Genomic DNA, 13,438 nt, shown 5'->3' with positions numbered 1-13,438 from the left:
AATTTAGTTGGATGTGAAATTTTAGGTTCATTTTCCTTCAGAACCATGGATGATGGAATTGGGAAAAAGAAATATAGAGCATCAAATTCATCTATATGGTTTTGTATCTTAGGAAAAGACTTAAAGATGTAAAAAAAAATAGCATGGGTTCATGTTGGGCAGTAGATAGAAGTCTTGTTTTTCTTAAAAATTTTTCTTCAATGAAAGTGATCTTTATTCTTTCTGTTTCAAGAATTTTATAATGTGTTAAGCTTTAGGGCTTCTGATCTCAACTTGGTATTTGATGGGTACTTTCAATTTAAAGACCCTCCTTTAGCTTAGAGAAATTTAAAAAATAATTTCCTAATAATTTTCTCACCTTAGTTCTCCCCTCCACTCTTCAGTAGTTGGTTCTCTGCTTCTCTTATCTCTTTTCCTTCTTTTTTCTTTTGTTCTAAGTTCTATGAGATTTCCCTAATTTTGCCTTTTTTTTTCCTTCAATTGATTTAAAAAGTCAGCAGTCATATTTCTAATTTTCAGGAGATTTTCCTTTTATTGATTGTGTTTTTCTTTCTATCTTATTTTTATTTCATGAAAAATGATTTCCTTTAATCTTTCTGAAGATATTAAACGCTGTATAGCTAGTTAGAAAAGACCAGTGATCCAATTAGATTTTCTGTTCATTTACTTATATCCACAGTTGCTTTTCTAGTTTTTCCATTATTCATTCATTCATTTACCAAATACTTATAAATACCTGTCATAGATCAGGCCGTGTTCTAGGTACTAGGGGTACAACAGTGAACAAAATAAAAATTTCTATCATTGTATAGCTTGCATTCTAGTCGAGATACACAATAAGATAAATAAAAGTTATAGTATGTTCGATAACGATAAGTTCTGAGTTGGAAAAATATTAAGTCAAAACTCTAAGGGAAATGAGGAAGGGAATGCTGACATCTGAGGGTTAAGCTTTCCAGGTGGAAAGGTCTTATCTTAGAGTGTTCGAGGAAAAGCAAGAAGACTACCATGGCTAGAGCTAAGTGAAAGAGAGGAAGAATAATGGAAAGTGAAGTCAAAAATGGAACTGAGTGCCAGATGTTAGGTTTTAGAGGACACAAGATAAAATCAATGATGACTCCAAGCTTGAGGCCTTAGCAACTAGAAGAATACAGCAGTCATCAACTGAGATGAGGTAGACTCAGGCATTAACTAATATGGAAAAGCTGTAGGAAGAGTAGGTTGAGGAGGTGGTATATATGATAAGTTCAGTTTGCCATGTTAAACTTGAGGTGTGCTATAGGCTGTTGGATATGCATGTCTGGAGTTCATGAGAGAGATGTGAATTATGGACTTATAAATTTGGGCGTCGTCAATATATAGATGGCACTTAAAGCCGGGAGACTACATAAAATAGCTTAGATGGGGAGAATAAATATACTTAAGAGGGCGTAAGGAGGTCAGAAAGATATGGTGGAGACAGCAAACACTATAGTAAGAAATTGAAGGAATAGCAGGCATGTATCCTAGAAGCAAAGAGAGGTATTTCAAGAGAAAAATGCTGCTGAGTCAAAATAAGAACAGGACTGAAAAATGACCATTGAATTTATCAGTGAGGAGATTATTGGTGACCTTGACAAAAGCAGTCATGGTGGGGTTTGGAAAAGAGGCAACAACCTGATTGAATTACGTTTAAGAAGGAATGGGAGAAAAGACTTTAGACAATTGTTTTAAGGAATTTTGGAACAGCAAGAAATGTTCAGTTGCTGCAGGCAGAAGTGGGGATGAAAGGAGGTTTTGTTTGGTTTGATAGGAATGATTATGTAGAGAGAAGGGAAATTTCTGGAGTGATGTTCATGATAGGTAAGAAGGGATGGAATTATCTGCATAAATATAATAATTGTCCTTAGCTTGGAGACTAGACAGTTCATCCATAATAACAGGAAATAAAATAGATTATATGGACTTGAGATTCAAGTAGGTGGGGTATTTGTGGTTGTAGGAGTTTGTAGGAGGTTTTGCAATATTGTCTATTGGAATAGAAGATGAGAAGATGAGGTATTAGGGGATTAAGAAGAGAGGAAAAAAATAAGAAATATTCATCCAGGAGACCCAGATATGTAATGAACCAGAGAAACGTAGTATCATTGCCATGAAGCATTAAAGACATAGTTGTGATCATGATGATAAATTTAAAGTGAGACTAGTCAACATCTTGGTGTTTTCTTATGGCTAAAAACTGCAAGGGGGTAGGTCCAGAGTAGCAAATTTGAATTTAATCAGGGTTGTAGTTTAGCCAAATAAATTCCCTGAAGGGAGAAAAGGGCAGGGAAATTGAAGGTGGAATTGAAGCTGGGTTAGGAGGTGAGGACTTGAAATGGGTGGAGGACAATGAAAAGGATCAGTGGGTTCTAATGAGCATAAAAGGACTATCTCTTGGAGTTGAGAAACTAGAGAGACAGTACTGGAAAGAAAGAAGAATAGGATACCTGAAATTGGGACTATGACGATGTTGCAAATATTGATAATACCAAAGTCTAGGATTTGACTCTGGGTATGAGTGTCTAAGGTAAGGTGAAGGACATGATATCTGAAAGAGAGGAGGTCAAGGAATTGAGAGGACCATCTGTGTCAGCAGTTCTTATTCTGGCATCCATGGATAGAATTCAGGGGGTTTGTGAACTAGAATGTGGAAAAATTACATCTTTATTTTTACTAATTCTTAACTGAAACCTAGCATTTCTTTTTATTATGAACATAGCTCAAAAACCAATAAGGTAATAGCAGGACCTGTGATTTTGCCCCTAATAGAAATTATAGGTATTTTCATGTCATTCTACAGTTTTTGAAGGTTCAGCAAAATATTATTTGTGTTAATCAGCAAAATATTAATTGTGAAATTATGTTAATTATTAGATCTACTGCAGATCTCCTTATTTAAAAAGTTACAAAAGACATGCATTACTATTACATTTAAAAAATATTTTGATAACTGTATTTCACTACAGTTGGTTTTATTTATAATCCTATAATTTTTTTTTTGCAATTAAAATATTATTCTGAGAACAATAATATCCCAGGCTTTACCCCTAGACTTCCAAAGGGATCTAAGGTATATGTGCACACACATACATATAAATTTTAAGAACCGATGATATATGAAGATATTGAAATCAACAATTATTTCAGGAATGCAGAGAATGACAGTGATCCAGAAGCTAAAATCTTTAAGAAATGAAGAAAGCAGCTCTGGGTCAGTAGATAACTGCAACTAGCAGAGGGAGAAGGTGATGGCTGGAAATCAGACAAAAATTTGTGTTTTTTGTTTTGGAGGAGAGAGAGAGAGGGAGAATTGTTTGGAAATGGCAATGAGACATATTCTACTTCCAAGTTCAATAGGAGGTATGTAGGAGAGAAAGCAGCCACCATTCCAGAGGATTTCAAGGAAGAAAGAGCGTTATTTAGGGAAAATCAGATTTTTGTTTGAGCCAGATGAAGTGAACATTCACAGATGAGGCTGAAGCTATAGTTTGAGAGGAAACAGAAGTATTTTAAATGGTGACAGCAAGACGTAGCAGATGGCATCAGAAAACTTGATATGTAAAACTATGTGAGGACTAGAATCCAGGGGATACGTCTTGGTTTCTTTTAAGGACTGGCATGGCAAGGAATGGGAGCGTGATGAGATTAATTCTGATGGTTCTGGGGCAGACAGGGTAAAGGTGAGTTTGGATGCCAAGGGAGGTGAGAGCAAGGCTATTTGAAGGCATGTATAGATTTCTGGGGCTCTCACTTAACTCAACTCCTCCATCATCGGGCCCCCAGCACCTTTCTAATTTCATAATCATCTTCCCCTTCCTTCCCTCCAAGCAGAGTAGCTGCTTACTGTTTATCAAATACTGTACACATGCTCCTTCCTCATTGCCATGCAGAGGCAGTGCTGTTCCCGCTGCCTTGTCTGTTTTTTCCCAAAATATCTGTTTGGTTTGTTCTTTTACTTTACTCAGGTTTCTGTTCAAATAATACCTTATTCTAGAGGGTGTCCTTGATCATCCTAAATAGTTTGTATAATTGCCTCACTTCTCTAATTACCTTCTTTCCTCTTATATTGCTTTATTTTTTGTCAACATTCATTACTACCTGATTCATCATTTATTCATTTAATGAATGAATTGCTTTTTTTCTAACTCCTTCCACCAGAATGTGAACTCCATGATAGAGCAGAAACTTTGTTTTGTTCAGTATTGTATCCACACCACCTAGAACAGAACCTGCCATGTGATTGGCACTCAGAACATACTTGGTGAATGAATAAAGTCAGAAACAACCTTAAGAGGGTAGGGGAATGATAACATAGTGACTAAGAGTCCAGTATCCAAAGTCAATCAAATGAGTTTGTTACTTTGCTCAATCTCAGTTTTTCATCAGCAAAAGGAGCTAATAGTAAGTAGTACATACTTCAAAGCGGTATTAAGATTAAATGAGATAATATGTGAGAACATCTTACAGAGTACCTAATGCACAGAATCTCTGGATTCTCATTCTTGAAATTAGAGATTGTACTTACTTACGAGGCTTCTGATTCTATTTTCCCCCAGCAACCTGAGTTTCTTGGCTGAGACCTTAGAACTTTCTTCTGCCCATAGTCCAGCATGTCATGACTTTAGTGCTCTTCCCTTTCCGGGCAGTGCTCTAGACCCTGCTTCCTACTCTTCCCTCTTACCAAAACTTCTTGTATATGCTCTCTTTTCTGCAGGAACCGTGCTCAGTTTACCTCACATTGTTAATCTCCTGGTAAAGTAATTCATGCTCAGGTATTAGAGTTTCTTAACGGCATATTATGTTATCCCCATAAGTATTTGCATTTAATTTAGGGACTAATATCTTGAAAGTAAAGCAAACAATGGTGAAAATAATGAGATGACTAAGGAATGCTTTTTTTTTTTTTTTTGCATTCCTTAGTTCATTTTGTATAGGTGGCTTCAACTTCATCTATAAGTTAGTGCAGTTCTGATTACGTCTCATCTTTTTTTCCAAGCATGTGGTATTTAACATGAGTTTTCCTAAACAGAATCATAGAGGCTTAGTTTCAAAGGGAACTTAGAGATTATCCGGACCAGAGGCTTTCAGCATTTTTTCTCTTTAAAGCAGCAGAACCTTTTCTCAAATGAAATGTTATGTGGAAACTTAATATATACATTAATAAAAGCACAGCTGATTCCTAAACCTAGGAATCCAAACCATGTAGGTCTCTCTTTGTTGTCTGGAGCAATCCCCTGAGGGGGCTTCCATGGAACCCTTAGGGCTCCCCAGAGTGCTGTTTTCAAACCACTAATTTACACCAACCCTTTCATTTTTCCAGCTGAGGAAATACACCCAGAGAGTTTGTGTTTTATCCAGTATTGCAGGGTAAATTAGCCAGGTTAAGAGCAGTCCTCATATGTGCCACACTTAGAAAACACTATTAGACAATGATGGAAGTTCTTATTTCTGATGCAGATAACTTTTACTATCTGATTTCTTTTAATCAGCAAACTTTTATTTGGTGTACATAGTACGTATGAGACACTTTCTGTGCCTGTCACTGATACAAAGAAATGTGAGACAGAACCTTTTGTTTTAAGAAAGCAACTTGTATAATTTGGAAGATAAAACATGCAGTTAAAAAGTCATTCCAAATTTAAATAGAGCTTTAGGACCTGAGATGTAGCAAAGCGGTGTGGAATTAATTAAAAATAAATTAATTAAAAATAAATAATAAGCTCTGTTAGAGCTCAGAGGAGAGTGAAGCTACTCCATTTAGGCTAGAGAAAGTTTTAAAGAGGAGCTAGGATTGTGCTAAGTAGGACTTGACGAAATAAATAGGTGTAAGGTGATATAATAAGTGAATAAGAGCAGAGCTTTGTGTGAATCCCAGCCCTTTCACTTACCTCTTTGTAATGTTGGGTAAGTTTTTAACCTCTGAGCCTATCATTTTATCTGCAAAATGGGGATATATGGGATGTAATTAAGGACATATTAATTGGTGCAGCATAAACTTTAAAATGTCAGTAGGTATCATAATAGTAGTTTATTTCTCCTATATATCAGTGTCTATGTTGGACAGCTTTCCATGGGGTCTCTCAGGAGCCCAGGTTCCTTCTCTTTTTGGCTTCTACCTCCTCCATGTCTTTTTTCAGAGAGAGTGGAAAATTCCACTAGGGACATTTTCAGAGGCTGGGTCTGAAAGTGATATACAACACTCTGCCTATTTTCTATTGGCCAAAACTCAACTACAAAGCTATACCTAGTTTAGTATGCACCATTTGGAAAGGAAATAAGTCTTAGTGAACACAAAGAAGTCTCTGCTACCTCACAGAGTTGTTAGGAAGATTGGAGGAAATAATATGTCATGCTTAGTACAGGGAATAGGGTGTAGAGTTATTTAAACATCCTTTTTAAAGAAAAGGAAAATTTATATAATGTTTTTCTGAGTATAGACAATTCAGTAAATTTCTATTAACATGTGCTTTAACCTCTTTTTGAGAGGTATCAATTAACATGTGCTTTAACCTCTTTTTGAGAGGTATCAAATTTCTATTAACATGTGCTTTAACCTCTTTTTGAGAGGTATCAATTTATTTTTGATTTTTGGTAATGATATTTCAAATGATTCTTCTTGGTAAGTCCTTTGTTTCCTTTTCTTTTAGCATGGTGTTATTGCTACAGAAGATGAAGAATATTTTATTGAACCATTAAAGAATACCACAGAGGATTCCAAACATTTTAGTTATGAAAATGGCCATCCCCATGTTATTTACAAAAAGTCTACCCTTCAAGAACGGCATCTCTATGATCACTCTCATTGCGGGGTTTCAGGTAAGTGAACATATGGCTTTTAGAAATCGTATTGTATTGTATTGCCACTCTCTTTCTTCTGACACATATGGTAAGGTTCATAATAAAAGTAAATAAGAATTTTAGTAATTAGAATGATAATGCCCAGAGTCCTCTTTAAAAATGCCACATAGGAGTTCATTTATCCTAAGTGTGCTGGAAACCCATTGAAAGATTGTATGCTGCAGGAATCACATGATCAGATCTGAGTTTTTCAAAAGATTACTCTGGCAGCCATCTGGAGACTGAATTAAAGAAGAGTAAGACTAGAGATAGGAATTTTGGCAGTTGTATAGTCTAAGGTTAGAAAATTTAGAGAAATAGAGGACATAGCACAGCATAGTAGAAAGAACATGAGCTTTGATGTAGCTTTGGACAAATTACCCAACCTCTCTGCATATTTCTCTCAGCACACGTTAGTTACTCAGTCAAGTTGTAGCTATCGTTATTATTGAAATAACTGTTTCTAGCATTTAAAGGGCTAGTACATTTTTTTAAAAAAAAATTAGATTTGTTTTATGTAGTTCTAGTAGCTGGAACTAGGGGCAGAGTATTTCAGAGGCAGATTTCAGCTTAATACAAAGAGTAGTTCACCAACAAGTAAATTTAGTGAAAAATGAGATGGATTCAACAGGTAGATATGCAAAAAATGGAATGGATTACCTTGCGACCAGTGAATGCATCACCCTTTTGTTTCTTCTCAGTATCCTTCATAGGCTCCTTATCTTCTGCTTCAACTATAAGTATTCTTTAAAGTTCTTTCCTTAACTGACTATTCTCATTCTGCATTCTCTCTTCTCGAATAATCTCTGAGGCTTTTAATTACAGGAGGTTCTCGTTGGTCAAGAATAATTGGTACTAGAAAAAGTCCACTTGAAGTGAATCCACTTAAGATACGAAGTAAAATTTTATAGTAGATAATAATAATGTATTGAGTAATGAAACTAAACATTGTGGAAATAGTTTATTTTATCTTATATTTAACAAAAGTTAGGCTAGGAGTACAACTACATATATATTCTTTAAAAACTAGGATTTAAATATTTAGTTGTCTTTTGTGATATAATTTTTTATATTCGAATTATCCTCTTTTGAAGTGCCTATCTCATTATTGGTTTTACAGAGGCAGAGCTTTATTTTTCAATGGCTTAGGCATGAGTCAAACAGTTCTCCAACTCCACTCTTAACTGCCATCATAAAATTCTGCTCTTTTGTGGAAGATTTTCTTCTTCTACAATCTCTCCCCCTGGATTACTGAGACTATTTCCTAAATGGTCCTTGCTTTTAACCTGTTCCTAACACCAGTCAATTTAGTTCAGACCCTCATTATCTCTTGCCTGGACCACTGTGATGACTTTCTAAGTGATCTTTCTGTCTCCAGGTTTGTCTTTCATATTTAGCCAAGTCTGTCTCCTAAATCTGGCTGTATTACACACCTTCAAACACTTCACTGGCTTTCCAGTAGTGGGATTATAGTAGCAGTTTCTTAAGTTCTGTGGGAATGTCACTAGATTTTATTGGAAAGAAAGCGTTTTGTGTTCAGTAAGCTTGAGAAATGCCTGGTTAAGAACTACTGATTTTAATTGTGATACTGTTTCAACAACTTAGTTCAAGTGAGATGTGCATTTATAGGCATACACTGCCAGTTAACCTGTTATTGGGTACTCAAGTTTATATAAAAATATAAGATATAAAAAACCCTTTTGACAGTGGATATATTTATCTCATATTCAGATATGAATTTTTCTATTCAGATTTAAGCTATCAATTAAAAATACGAAAGTGACATCTGTTCTTTATAGAGAATTTAGAAAATACCGGATAAAAAAAAAATAAAGTTGCTTTTACACCAGAGTTAACTCAATGTTTTGTGTGTGTGTGTGTGTGTGTGTGTGTGTGTGTGTGTGTGGTGTCAATTAGGTTTTATTGAAAAAACAAACTATCCCAAAATTTAGTGACTTAAAACAACAAACATTTGTTATTTCTCACAGTTCTGGGGTTAGCTGAGTGGTTCTTTTGGTCCTAACTAGCTCAGCTAGGGACAGATGTTCTAGGTCCTAGGATGTCTTTCTTCACTTTCATATTTGGTAGTTGGAAGGTCAGTTGGTCAGGGGAGTGAAGTGGTACACAGTTGGGACAAATCATTTCAGCTCCACGTCGTCTCTCAATCTCCAGGTCTTTTTACATGGAACTCTCAGGATTCTAAAGAACAAGTTTTAAATTTCTGCTTGTATCACATGTAAAATGTATTATGTCAGCCCAAAAAAGTCACACGTTCAAGCCCAGAATCAGTGTGGAAGGGCAGTAACGAGGTTCTGGATACAGGGAGGTTTAAACAGATTGTAAGTTATTACAGTAACAATCTACCGCATCCAGTATTATCCAGCAGTCTTGAGGCCTTCGGAGAAAAGAGCTGCTTAATCTCTCTTCCTTGGGATCCGCTAGGAAAAATCTTTCTTCTTTTTATTTTTTTTGCACATTTCTGCATTTTATTATTATTATGGAGTAAGCATATATTAAATCTCATTAGGGAAGCAGCTGCCTTCTCAGGTGGATTGGAGCAAGATGTGCTGCTTAGTTACAGAAGCAGATAGCGTTCATAGAAACGGCGGACCAGCCGCCTGCTCGAGCAGAGCAAGTTGATAATGTCCATGGGAACAGCAGAAAACATCCTTGGGAGCAGGCATTGCTGAGAGCTCTTTGTGCACTGCCTTCTTTATGGCTGCAGGCCAGGCAGTCATCTGCCTTCTGAGTACGTGGAGGTGCTATGTTCTCTGAATGTTCTTATAGTCCACTGATATAGCTATTATGTTCCTCTACCTGCATTATCTACTTCTGTATTAAATAAATATTAGTTTAGCATGTATGTGCAAGGCTATTGTAGGTGTTGGAGAGGCAGCAATAAAAGAAGGAAGAGTCCCTGCTTCCAGGAAGCTTATATTATAGCGAAGAGAGACAGTTAACTAAATATACCAAATAAATAAATATATAGCCATGCGTTAAGAAGTAATAAGTGCTATAAATGAAAAATAAAGCAGATCAATGAGATAATCTTGAATGGCTATATATTAAAAAATATTTTGAAATTGATCAGACACTTAAAATCTTATTTCAGATGACAAAGAGATGCATGTATTTGGTTTTAAGGACAAGTTCTTTTTTGCATATGTTTATGGAGGAATATTGTCTTTAACATTCTATACTCTATCTAAAATTAAACTGAGCAAAGCATATATAATGAATATCATTTGAAGAACTACTAATCTTTATTTTGAAACAAAATAAGTTAATTGTGTATTCTATTTTAGACTATAATATATTAGTTACAGCTCATTAAACTTAACATTAAGCACTCAATTGACAATTAGAGAATGTATATTGTTTTGCAATGATCTAATTATACTGGATTAATTTAATTTTTAAAATGAAACCGAAGATGTTATCTCTTCGATTTTATATCTTCAGTGTGTTTGCGTTTCTTTTATATGTATATCAAACTACAAATTCTTTGAGTATAAGGTCTCTTCGTTTATGAAAATTCATCAGACATCATGAATACATATGTCTGATAGAGTGATAGCCAAGCAGACTAACAATTTAAAAGCTAAAAGTTTGAAAATTATGAAAATTATGATGATAATAACAATCACTACTTTATACAGAATGCTACCTAATGAGAAACACCATTGCAAAGTGTTTATTTTGCTCAGTGGTGTGTAATTCTTTAAATAAAAATAAAGAGAAATTAAAAAATCAGAGAAGTGAAAATGACCAAAATAATGGAAACTAAACCCTATATTTAGACAGTTAAGTTGTCCAGTCAGAGGAAGGGAAGACTAGATATGATTTGAGTACATGAATGGTTTTATGATCACAGAAGAGGGAGCAGGAGAGACTGGAGTTATATAATGCAGAAAAGATTTTAACTGTTTCATAACAATATTACCATAAACACAAAGGCTTAAGCAATATACTTTTGTTATGTAACAGTTCCTGTAAACCAGAAGTTTGTACATGGATGGGTTATCTACTTAGCCTCAGCCAGGGCTGGGTTCTCACCTGGAGTCCTGACTGGGGAAGAATCCACTTCTCCCCTCCCATGGTTCTTGGCAGCATGCAGTTCCTTGCTGTTGTAGGACTGAACACTTTAGCTTTTTGTCTGGCTGTCTGCTAGAGGCCACTGTCAGTTCGTTGCCATGTACAAGTCACCGACTTGGTTGCTTGCTTCTTCTAAGCCAGCAAGGAAGAGACTCTAGTAAGAGAGATACTATAATATTATATAACATCATTATGTACAATACTCATTTGTATGTAATCATGTGCATCTCATCATCTTTGCTGTATTCTATTAGTTAGAAGTAAGTCACAGGTCCTACTCATACTAAAGGAGAGGAGATCACACAAAGGTGTGAACATCAGGAGGCAGAGGTCCTAGGGGCCACCCTAAGAGTCTGTCTGGCACAATTCGACATAGGGGAATACTCACTGGCTGTCTTGGGGATATACTATTGAAATAAGAAGTAGTTTGTCTCTGCTTCTCTTGATCTTTAGGAATAAAGACACTAGTTTATATGAGTTTCAAAAGTATTTGACTATAAAAGGTTAAAAAAACTTTTTTTAAAAAATATTTGACTGATACGTCTCATGGTCCTTTTCATTTTATTTCTTAAAATTTATAATGTCTACCAAAGTAATTTTTGAAAGGTAAAAACTAAAAAAATTAGAAAAATAGAGAAAGTATCACTTTCTGTCATATATATTATATAAATCAATCTAATTTTCCTCACTAAATTTTTCAATAAGTGGAGATTAGAAAGATTTCCTCTTCAATATAAAGATATAAAAGTGAGCTATGCAGAGGACCTGTACCTGCTCAAGTTTATTGAGTGAAGATGAGTATAAATGAGGCAAGTATTCATAAATTCTACAGCACTAAAAGGTCTCCTGTGTACTGAAGAACCAAATGACTAGAAAACCAAAGATAAACCACAATCCACATGAAAATGTAGTGTAAAGTGAGTCAGGCTGGAATCCTGATCTTTCAACTCTCATTCCAATGCCCTTTACCACTAGGTTTTGAAAAAGGAATATTTTGGGTGCTCTGTCAATATAAATAGGTTTTGAAAAAGGAATATTTTGGGTGCTCTGTCAGTAGACTGCATTACTAAGTGAAAAAAATTACTCATAACTTCTGAGAATTGAGATTTATAGAACAGAATTACTCTAGTTCTTAGGCTGTTTGGACAGTTAATGCTTGAGTTGCTTTTTAAACAACTTTAAATGATTTTTAAAATTACCTATTCTAAATTTAAAAGTATTATGATTACTAACTGGAATAATAGGAAATAATTATTTAAAAATTCTTTTTTATTAAGTAATTCATTAGATTTATTTTGTTTTGTTTTCATGAGCAGTTGAATATGATTAATATTTAATTTTTCAGATAATATAATTATTTTGAAGATCTTCATACATTAGAGAATTTATGAGAAGCATGTCGACATGAAAGACCTATAAATACATAAACTTAATGAACCTATCTGAACTAGTTAATTGTTTTTATTATAGACGTCATAAGAAGTGGCAAACCTTGGTGGCTGAATGACACATCCGCTTTTGCTTCTGCACTACCAATTAATGGCACACATGTCCACCACAGACAGAAGAGATCAGTAAGCACCGAGCGGTTTGTGGAGACACTAGTAGTGGCAGACAAAATGATGGTGGGCTACCATGGCCGTAAAGACATTGAACATTACATTTTGAGTGTGATGAATATTGTAAGTTTGATCCCTTTATATAATATTGTAACTTAATAGTTTGTTGTGCTTTTTGACTAAGGTTTTTATTGTGAAATAATGATTTTAAGAATTAATTCATCTGTAACAAGAAAGGATTGATTTAATGTTTCAGATTCATAGAAAATAAATTTAAAGATATGATTGTTCATTTTCAGATAATGTGACTTTTTTGACTAGGTCATTTTAAATCTCGTTTAAGAGAATTTCTTTAATTTGTAACATCAGCTCACCCTCTTAATTACTGTGTTGTAATTCATCTTGGGGAGAAAATATTTCTTGAGGCAGACCTGTATAACAAACTTTCTACCAGGGCATCTTGACAGTATCGTTCTAAGTGATATGGGATAAAAGAAAACATTTTTATATACAGAGTAGTTAAATTTATGAAAATTTTTTTTACTACTGTATAAAAAAATATCAGTCACTCTATAATTTTTGTCTGACTTTGTGTCTTTTCTTATTTTCTGGAGGTCAGGTTGCCAAACTTTACCGTGATTCCAGCCTAGGAAACGTTGTGAATATTATAGTGGCTCGCTTAATTGTTCTCACAGAAGATCAGGTAAGAATGAGATAGTTTATAAATCTAAAACTCTTAACAGACAGGCTCTAGAATTATGTATTATAATATAATATATTTTATTATTGCTCCTCTTAGGAAGTTCTAGTTGAATATGATTTTCAGCACTAATCATTTAATATTTTAAGCAAATTTCAAATAGTTTACCAGAGTATACCTCTTATATCATGTTAAAGCTATATATACATGTATATTAGCTGTATGT

At 34.6% G+C, this 13,438-nt stretch overlaps 1 protein-coding gene across 32 annotated transcripts in view; it reads left to right on the top strand.

The window, feature by feature from the left end:
- Positions 1–13,438, top strand: part of LOC120608233 (A disintegrin and metalloproteinase with thrombospondin motifs 6) — a 289,732-nt gene that overhangs the window by 60,683 nt on the left and 215,611 nt on the right. For 25 of the 32 annotated variants that reach the window (XR_005654347.1, XR_005654348.1, XR_005654349.1 and 22 more), the window contains 3 exons: positions 6,669–6,837; positions 12,424–12,635; positions 13,132–13,215. The exons of 1 other annotated variant lie outside the window; for it this stretch is intronic. Coding sequence is in view for 17 of the 31 variants with exons in the window: in XM_039870023.1 (XP_039725957.1) it covers positions 6,669–6,837; positions 12,424–12,635; positions 13,132–13,215 (465 nt within the window). In the remaining 14 variants the exon portion in view is untranslated. Of the gene's footprint in view, positions 1–6,668; positions 6,838–12,423; positions 12,636–13,126; positions 13,216–13,438 lie in introns of those variants that run through there. 6 more of the 32 variants (XR_005654356.1, XR_005654355.1, XM_039870038.1 and 3 more) reach the window with 5 other exon arrangements.

Source organism: Pteropus medius, unplaced genomic scaffold, assembly GCF_902729225.1.
Source record: "Pteropus medius unplaced genomic scaffold, Ma_sr-lr_union100, whole genome shotgun sequence".
Lineage (NCBI taxonomy): Eukaryota > Metazoa > Chordata > Mammalia > Chiroptera > Pteropodidae > Pteropus > Pteropus medius.
The sequence above is the reverse complement of the archived record's forward strand: the minus strand, read 5'-3'. Positions and strand labels throughout refer to the sequence as shown.